This window comes from Merops nubicus, unplaced genomic scaffold (assembly GCF_000691845.1).
Source record: "Merops nubicus isolate BGI_N331 unplaced genomic scaffold, ASM69184v1 scaffold15217, whole genome shotgun sequence".
Taxonomy (NCBI): Eukaryota; Metazoa; Chordata; class Aves; order Coraciiformes; family Meropidae; genus Merops; species Merops nubicus.
This window is the reverse complement of record NW_008622407.1, coordinates 1-10,027: the sequence shown is the minus strand read 5'-3', so window position 1 is coordinate 10,027 and position 10,027 is coordinate 1. Positions and strand designations below refer to the sequence as shown.

The 10,027-nt window shown below is 41.3% G+C and overlaps 1 protein-coding gene across 1 annotated transcript in view; it reads right to left on the bottom strand.

Moving 5' to 3' along the window:
• Window positions 1-7,827, bottom strand: part of NFIA (nuclear factor I/A) — a gene marked incomplete at both ends in the record, with an annotated part of 87,309 nt that extends 79,482 nt beyond the window's left edge. Inside the window, one exon of the mRNA XM_008944779.1 lies at window positions 7,762-7,827. Within this exon, the coding sequence (XP_008943027.1) occupies window positions 7,762-7,827 (66 nt within the window). The remainder of the gene's footprint in view (window positions 1-7,761) is intronic.
• Between the last annotated feature and the right edge of the window lie 2,200 nt (window positions 7,828-10,027).

Sequence of the window (10,027 nt, the reverse complement as noted above, 5' to 3'; positions counted from 1 at the left end):
TTCTTCCCCAAAGTGCCCAGCTTCTTGGTGGGCAAGCGTGGTATTCAAAAGCATCCTGCAGCCTGTGGTAGCAATTACTCTGGTGCAGCCCTCTCAGCTGTTAATTAAACAGCGCGTCTCTCAAGAAGACATCCAAAAAACCCTCGGTTGTAGTGAAAATTGAAGATTGCTCACAGCTTCATCCACCCTTCCCAGGAGCCCAGGAGGACTGGCTAAAGCTAGCACCGAGGCACCTCTTGACCTGCAAAGGTGGGACATGGGTAGAAGGGGCTGGCACAGGGGCAGAGCTCTACCACGGGTGCCTGTCCCCAGCCTGGCACCATGGCAGACGAGGGGGCAGCAACTCAGCACTGCTGTGGGGCAAAAAAAAGCCCTGGCCTTGCAGAACAAGGAGGGAACCTCCCCTTGCCAAAGCACAGGAGCTTCCAAGGAGGGGGGCTCCTGGGCAGCCCATTTCCAAGCTGCCCTCTAGATGGCCCTTGCTGTTATCTTGCTGATAAATCCATGCGGAAAGGAATGGAACGGAGCAACAGAACAAAAATGTATTTTGAAATGACTTAGAATAATCGCAGCTGTATTTATGCACCTTATCCACTGGAAAGGTTCATTGCCTTTTTCCTGTACACACACATGGAGAAACAAAAATATATACTCTAGCCACATTTTTATTTCTCCTTTCCTTTGCAGCATTCAGCCACTCCAAGTGTAATGAACGTTCCATGTCTTTCAAGCACTGCTTTGTCATGCTATAAGCATTCATTTCATGCTTTGAATATTTCCTGTCATACTCCCCTTGGATGAATTTTTTGTGGGAATGCTTTGCTTGTGAAGGTTAATGGTTAGCAGCAGTGAAAACTGAAGTCCACTGTCAATCCCCAACACCCTTCACTGCTGCCATCACAGGGTTCTCTCAAGAGTGCCAGCTCCTGCGAAGCAGGCTAAGTCCTGGGCCTAGCAGAGGGCCTGCTAAATCCTGGAAATGGTGTAACTGTGCTTCACAATCTGGACCACAAAATCATTTGACTTTGAGAACAAATCTCAATGAAAATATGGTAATATAGGGGAAAATGTTGTTTTCTTTCCTAATTATTCAGATGTTTCTTTATGACAGCCATGAAACTGGCTGGGAAATACAGCAGGATGCTGTAAAGTTTCAGTTCTAGACTATTAGGATTAAAATACTGTACTTCTAGTTCTTGTTGGAATCTATCTGTAATGAAATAAGATGAAAAAAATGCAAGACTACATCACACATAAGTTAAATTTATAACCAGACATCTCTGCTTTTGTTTCCTGAGGAAATACTGGCTCTCAGAACTGCCCACACACATTCTCTCTCAAAGGGTGACAAAACACAGGTTGGACCTCATCAGACCTTTGTCAGCTGATGGGTCCTGTTAGAGTCAGCAGCGGATTCTGTCCAGCCCAGGGGAAGGCAGAAGAGACCAGCCCCACCAGGACTCCCCTCCTCGGCCAGAGCTTTCAAGCCTGGACAAAGTTCCCCATTGCTGTTCCCGGCAGACAACGTGACCCATAAGAGTGCAAATCCATTCAGAATTTGGTCCTGGCAAGTTACAAAGGTGTAAACAAGCTGACATCACCAGGAGCTCTGACTTCAGTGCCAGCTATGAAATCCCTTATTGAAAATGCTAAGGGCTTTTTTTCTAAAGCTTTTTCTGAGGAAAGTTAATTTTAGATTAGTCCCTCAGGCTGTGATAACTCCTCAGTGTTGCTCTGTAAACAAGAGAGGAGAGTCTTCTTGCATTTCTAAGATTCTGATGCAAATGATCCCATGAACAAGAAGACTAATGAAAGCTGCCATTACTGTATCACCCTGTTTGCAGCTGTAACTGATAGAAAACTTTCTCTGCAAGGCTTGGTTATCTGCTGCAAATGAGGTGTTTCAGGAATGTTAGTCATCTGAGACGAGGGACTTTCTAACAGTCCCAGCTTCAGCATTGTGTGCTCAGAGAACTGCTCACACCCCTGCACTCCCCAGCTGGGAACTAAGGGGCCTGTCCAAGCACAGTTGACCCTCCAGACACCTCAAATCTGGTTGCACTTGCAGCACCTCCTTGGTAAGCAAATGTAAAGCTGGTTGTCACCAAAAGACTAGAGTTGGTGTTAAAGCCACCACTGAGAGCAGAAGATGTCACCATCTTCTCTCTCTGTAAAGATTCTGCTCAGTCATAGCTGTGAGAAACCATGAGGTGGCTGGACTCCACCTAAAGTAGTGGAGTTGGGAGGTTAGGCATGGCCTGAGGAGAAGGGATGGCCTCAAAAGTAAGTCTGGTTTTACTAGTTAAAACTTAGGCTGTCGAGGGGAATTGGAGGTGTCTCAGTTACCATTTAACCTACTGTGCAATTGAGTGGCAGGGACAAGCACAAAGAACAGCTATGCTTTCTGCCTGGCTCAGCTTCAGAGGAGGGTCTGAACAGTGAATTTCACATTTGAGAAGAGTGGCTAACCCTTGGCCCAGGTGGGCTCTGCTTCCACCAGCTGAAGCTACCCCCCTGGCACAAAACATGAATGCCAGGTTTGGGGACCAGAAAGAACACACACGGAAAGGGGCTGGACTCTGCTGCAGCCTGTTAGTTAAAGCAGAGAGGTCTTTCCACAAGCTGCTTTTGCATTCTACCAGGTTGCACATAATCCCCTCCTTCCTTCCAGCCAGAGCCGTATTATGTTTGCCATGACCAGCCTTGCCTCGAGAAGAAGAACAGGAAACTTCTCTGTGTATGTGTCCCCACTATTGCCCATGGCTTGAGGACCAGAATTTCCTCCTTTATGTTCCTAGGCATGGAAAAGTAAGCATATACTTAAACATTTTTTTAAGGTTTAATACTCAAGTCCAGCCCTACTTCAGCAAAGAATTCACAGATGATATTTACAAGTCCAGTGTAATTACTGCAGGCTTGAAAAACGAGTTCTGTGGGTTACGGTACATCATTGTTTTTCTTTTTTCTTTTTTTTTAATGTTACAAAGAACAATGTGCCTTTCATTTCCTGCAGTGCTGTTAAGGTACTTGCAGCTCAAAGCAGCAAGAATACATTAAAACTAAAAAGCGTTTGGTTTGGGCATTAAACGTTTTTATTTTTTAGATAAATGTCTCTCCCTCTACAGGAATTATTCGAGCGATGAATTTGGCACACATTTGCAATCAGCTGTAATGATGAATGCTGTCTTGCTCACTTGAAATGGGAGAATTTACCAACTTCTTTAAAAAGAATGTGCTAATCTACAATTAAAGTGCTGTGCTACCAAAGTGGAGTTATCAAATCACGATACCACACGCTCGAGAGACATCAGTCCTCTGCAGAAAATGACACAGCGCTCTCCTGCTTCTCTCTGTGTGCACCTTCACATGCAGTTATTCATTTGCCAGTATGACCACATCACACACAAACATCGCCTGTGGATGTCTGACATCCATTTACTGACAGCAGGAACACAGCACTGGACCACGATTATTAACCAGCTCGTGCTACACCCTGCCTGCCTTTCTCCAGAGCTAAACTTCTGCTGGAACAGAGCAGGATTTGACTTTTAATATTCAACAAATCTCTGAAAGCTAGAGTCACAAATATCCCCACTTTGCAGACAAGAAGACTGAAAAGTTTTCCTACAAAAGTTTCAAATAATCCTACTTACAAAAAGAAAATCTATCCCACAGTTGTTTCCACAACTGAAAGAGAGAATAAAAGCCCTAGAGAGAGTCCACAGCAGTGCTGAGCTGGGAGTTCAGTTGTTCCTGATCCCCAGGCATGCAGGCACTTCACTACACCAGACTAGCCATTTTGTCATCCTCAGTTCACTGGAAACTAGTTTGTTTATAAAATACAACACCAAACCAGTGCATTGAACAAGCTTTTAAAATCAATAACCTTTTCTCTTTTTTTTTTTTTTAATTTTTTTTTTTATTGGGTGAATTGCAAAATCGCTTTGTGGTGTCAACTGCAACGAAGCTTTTACATACCATTAGGCAACTACAAAAGTGGGGAATTTTCCACACGGGTGTTCCACCCAGCTGGTCAGAAAAAAAACTCATCTGAGCGAAGTATCAGGACATTGGAACATGCCCGTGCCTTTCCAATGAAGTTTCTGGCTTCTTTCACCATCCCTCCTGCAAATTTCCTCGCTCAGTTAACAAACAGAGTTCTGGGTTTTCTTCTTCTCCCCAAGAAGCTCTTTCCCATGCTAAGGGCCCTGAGAGGCAGCAGCCCCTGCACACCATTTGACTACTTTAAAGCTACTTTTGTCAGCTTTACCCCTGGTTCCAGAACGAGACACCTGAACCTTGGACCATGCACTCACAAACGAGCCCTGTCTCGCCTGCTTATTTGCTTTTCATGACCATAATGCTGCATCTCTCTCTCTTTTTTTAAAAAAAAAATGAAATTTCTATAAATTTTTGCAGTAGTGATTGGGTAAGTGGCTGCTTGGAAACTATTCTGGCCTAATGAAGACTGAAGAAAAGGCTACAGCTGGTGGTTAAAGCCACCACTGAGAGATGTCACCATCTTCTCTGTGATGATTGTGCTCCAGAAAACACAACTGTAAAGCCCACTAGAAAAAAAAGAGTGGCTATAAAAACGTGAAGCTTTTTTTCCCATGAACTTCACTTTAATGAAGGTTAGACATACAGTCTTTTCAAAATAACACATACAATTTAGAATGATAAATTAAAATCTGTAGTAGGAGGCCTTTTTTTTTTTCAGGGCTGTATAGTTGACCCTTTTGAACCTACATTACTCAAGGTATGCAAAATATATGTGTATAATAAATAGCTCTAGAATTTATGGAGTGGAACAGAAAGGATATTAACAGGCAAGTAGAGAGGCTGTATAACCCTCACAAGGCCTTTAAAGATTTATTTTTTTAAAATGAAGGAATGCATGCATGTAAAAGGTAGTACTTAATCGATACACTTCTTTGTGCCTTCCAGAAACACGTGCAAAACGATTCCAAATCTGCCCTCAATCTGGTCATTCCCCTGTTAGAGTCGGCGGGAATAAGATTATTCACTATACTGTTTTTCTTTGATTAAAAAAAAAAAAAAAAAAAATTCCTCTCTGTGTGGGCTCATTCCCACTCTCAGTAAAATCAATTACGAGACTCCCATTGACTCCGGAGGGATTTGGATCAGGCCCTGTGGAAGTGGGTCTACAGCAAGTGTAGAACAACGCAGTTAATATGATTTATTGTGTCCGTTTCTGTGCGTGCAGTTTTTCATTTTCTGAAGCCTGCAGTTTTGCTTTCATCCTCACGTTCAGCAGATAAGAGCTGCAGATCTGTGTTGATCTACACCCTGGGTACACTGCAGGCTGGGGGCTGTGTGCTGAGAATGAGCTCAGCGCCTGCCCAGGGGGGAACAACCCCTTTAGGGCCCACAGACTGTGTGTTAGGAGGCATTTTTAAAGAAAATCTCCCACACAGGCACTGCAAAGGTGCAGAATCAGTTAGGAGGCTTCTGCTGGGGTGGTGAAAAATACCCTTTAGTAAAACTGAGAAAAGAAAAAATCCTTCTCCTGTTTATTAAAAGAAAAGTACCTTTTGCAGGTCACCAGTAAAGTTCCAAGAATTCACTATAAGCTTGTTTTACAAGGAAGACTCAGGCTTCAAATCAGAGATATTTCATTTCACTAGGCTCTTAGAGATTTTACATTATTAAACACTGACATTGCTGCTTTTTGGGTGGTTGTTGAGTAACAGGCTTCCTTAAGACTAAGAAACTGCAGGGTAAGAAGAACTGTGGCTTAATAGCTGAGAAAGAATATTATCTAAACATGAAATAATAACATGCTTGGTGCCTAATACATTCTAAATTAAAATATGATTTGATAAACATAGGCAACATATTCCCCATGAAAAAAAAAAAGCAAAAAAAAAGCCGAATTGGCAGAACAAAAATCACAGTTTAGTCAGTTCTTCTCTTAACCTTGCAATCCTTTGGCTACAAATTAGAATTTCTGTGAACAGGATTGATAAGGAAAATTAGGCACTGTCTTTCAGAAACTAGAGAAATGTTTTAAGATGGTATGTTTAGAGATAAGCAGCACAAAATCTATCAAAATATGAAACCTTTCATATTTCAATGGGAGGAAAATACAGGAACCCCCAATGCCAAAATCTTACCAGCCCAATGAGCCCTACGTTCTATGGCATATGCTGGTATTTTAAAGTTTTTTATGTACCTAGACCACTTCCTCTTCCCTTAATTCTATCTGCTGTTTAAACCCTGACCCAAATGCAGCTGGGATGTGAATGAAATCCTTCAACCTCTTTCCCACGTGCAACTGGTTTGGTTCCCAATAAAGTCCCCAAAACACACACTGAACACATACACAGCTATAGGGATTTGAGGGAAAACCAGTTTGCTGCTCTGTGAAAGGGCAATCACGGTTGTATTACCACAGGTAGAGTATTTCTACATGAGATGGATTTACATATCCCCAAAACTGTGACAGTTTAAAGACATAAAACCTTCCCAAACAAATTTGTTTCCTTGTATGCACAGTAGACCCCAGTACAGTGGATCGCCCACATGCATTTAGGTCTTATAAAAAGAAAATAAATCTGGTTGTGGATAAAAAAAGTCAAGGAAAACTATTAATCACTTTCACTTTGGGAGACATAATTTCTAAGTCCTAAATATAAGTAGTAAAACAAAACTCAGTTGCCAATGGATGGGCCAACAAAAACTGTTGAGGTCTACCTTACTTAAACACAGAAAGGAAGAGAAGTCGTTCCCTTACACACATACTTGTCCTTTCACACACAGTCCCTACAGAACTTTGCTATTATTGAATGATTTTTATTCCAGGCTGCTTCACAAAGCAGCCAGTGGTTCAGTAGAAGCTATTGCTTCTACTTTCAAACTGCCCCGTTCAAAGAATACTAGTGTTCCCAAAAGTCACAGGCCTGCTGCTGCTGCTTCCAAATAAGCTCAAGCTGCTGCCACCTGAATAAAGTATTGCAAACATACAGAGAAGAAGGAGCAACAAGCTCTGGTAGAGCCTCCCTGATCTTCTTACCCACAGTATCTACAACCTTCACAACACGCCGATGAGCAAACACAGGCAACGCCGGTAGGATCCGTCCCAGCCCCGCAGTGGGTACCTGCCTGAGCAGCTGCTATGTTTAGAGGTGTGCAGCTCTGCCCTGAAACTGCCACGTTTGGGAGCATTGCTGCTCAGTTTGGTTTAGTTTTTGTTTTGTTTTTGCAGTGGAGAATGGCTCTGCAGCAACATACTTCAAAGCGACCATTTTGTTGCGCGGGACCATCGGAGCTCCTGCACTCTAAAATGATGGCTGGCCACCTACCGAAAGTTGGGCACTTCAGCCTGTCGTGTGAGAGCATCAATAAACAAAATGAAGTTAAAAACACATAGATAAATATGAAAGCGATGAAGCACACACCCCTAGGGGGTCATGACTCACGGCCTGGGGATTGAAAGCCTTTGCTACGGAGGAAGAAGGATAAGGATTGCATACAGGAGGCTCTTTAATGGCATCTCCCTAATTAAAATTATTTTTAAAGGGAAAAAAAAAATGTCTTTCTCCAGGACTGGAGACACAAGTGCTACCTTTGATTAGTGAAATAGTAGCATTTTAACTATGAGGAGAGTTCACAACCTATCTGTAGCTATCCCATGTCAATTATTCTGAATAATATTTTTATATTAGGCATAGGAAAAAAATCTTTATAAATATGGGCTGTCTGAATATCCCAAAGCAGGAGCAGCAGGTAAAAACTTACCATTTTCTGGCTGGTCCTTAATATCAGCTTCACTTGGCTGGCTGGGACTTTCAGATTGACTTGAATCTGAAAAACATAAAATACAGCCAAAAATTACAGGGTCTGCTGTGGAAAATAGATCAGAGGCGCCAGACTTCCTCAAAAGGCTGAGAGTACAAACTAAGGACAGGAGTGTTGCACTAGGACATGATAATGCAAAAGTCCCGTGCTTAGGTAATATTTTTGCTAGGAAAAAAAAAAGGGAATCTTGTTTACAGCACTACACAGAGTGCTTGGGGGGGGAGGGTGGTATGTGTGTGTGTTGGCATAAATTAAGCTTTGAGAATCCTTCTTTTTAAAGAAGGCATATTTAAGCTACTCTCCTACATGTTTTTTTATTATGCAGCCTCTATGTTGTATACAACCCAGAGCCTTAATCCAACACATAGTAAAGTCTCAAAACGTATTTGCAAGCGGGCATATAAAGGTAACTGAGCAACACTATGAAGTCGTGGAGATTGTTGTCTACTCATTTCTGGAGCAAAATCTGCAAAACTGATACAAGAGCTGAATTTTGTCATACCTTCGCAGTGGTTGCAGTGCTAGGAGATGGCTAAAATGTAGAGTTACCCCTGATTTGCAGTGGTATAAATGAGACTAGAAACTGGATGAAGTGCTTTAGAACTTGTGTAAATAGCGGTCCTACAAACTCCCAGCTAAAACTCAATTTAAAATAATACAATGATCTATAAAAAGATATGTGTAAATATGAGCAGTTTGCGTTTTTTACACATTATTAACTCTACTTTATGTGAAGATGATTGCCCTTTGGTTAGAAAATTATTCTTAGTGGGAGCTTTAGTCAAACAGTATTTTACTTCTTCATTATTTCTATCACTATGAATTGGGAAAAAAGGTCCCTTAACCTGTGTGGAAAAACATTTTTTTTTTAAAATCCCTCAAATTACTGTTTTCACAATTCATACAAACAGAAAAAGGTTTATTCCCCCCTCCCCCTCAGATATTGTTCTGTAATTCATTGATCCCCTTAAAAAAAAGTTTTTACTGTGAAACAAAACTTCAGAAATGAAACCACCTGCTACTGCATCCAAAACACCCCGAGTCGTGGCAAACCTATTTTCTGACTTCACCTTGACTTTGCAGAGTTTAGAATTAGCTGTCTGAAATTTGACCACATTTCAGTGAGAAGTCAATGCAAGATCAAAAGGTCACGACACTTAACTGTGATTAAATTGAAAATCTTACTTCTATTGCAACAGAGTGAGAACACCACCCCTTCTTTTTCTTTGAGGTATTAATAGTGCTGGAAGAAGCAGTACTACTAGTGACCTTGGGTCAAGCAATGCTAATTTATTACTTTAAAAAGGTTCCTTGCTTTTAAGCAAATGAAGATTTTAATTACCGCAGAGCACTATAAAGAAAATGCCTATTTTAAATATTCAATTTTTTTTTTTTTTTACCTGCTGACTGTATGAATTAGGTATCATTCAGAAGCTTAGAGGACAATCTCGTATAAATTAAAATCTACAAGTAAAAAAGAGCTCACAAAATAAATTTTGATAAATTTCAGAATATAAACATTCAGAATGTTTCGAAAAGAAAGCTTCAGTCCTAATAATTCTGTTCAAAATCAACAAAATTCTAATAAAAAGCGATATGTTTCCCAGTCTGTCCAGAATCCCTTTCCTTTCTTTTGTATTTATTATTTTTAGTAATTTCTCCAATGAAGCCCAGTGAAAAAAAAATCATTCTCACTTCTGAACTTTTCTTTTAAATATTGATCTTCTGAGATATCTTTAACTGAAGTGCAAATTAGTGGCAGCAGACAGACTACCAGGTAATAGGCACAGTGCTGTTCTATCCCAGACACTAGATTTTGGCAAGAAGTTTCACGCTTGCGACACCACAAAGGCAGAAACAAAGGTAAAATATTAGGAATGTAAAATATTTAGTTAACACTCCAAGTCAACATGCAATGGATTTCATTTTAGGAGGCAGGCATGAGGCTTTTGCTTATATTTTAGCTTTTTCTTTTCCTCCAGCAAGCCATGGTTCAACAGCATTGGGGCTTTATGTTCAAAGTGGGGTCAGAGTTCCCACAAAAAAATTCTATATTTGAAAAAGTTACTGCAGACATATGGGACTCAAAGGATGTTTTGGTTTCAAAATTCTAAGCAAGGCAGCGACGCAGCGAGAGGGACGAGGGGCAGCGGCAGCAGCGGGAGCTGGGCTCGGCACTGGCAGCCCCCAGCCTGGCACCTTCGCT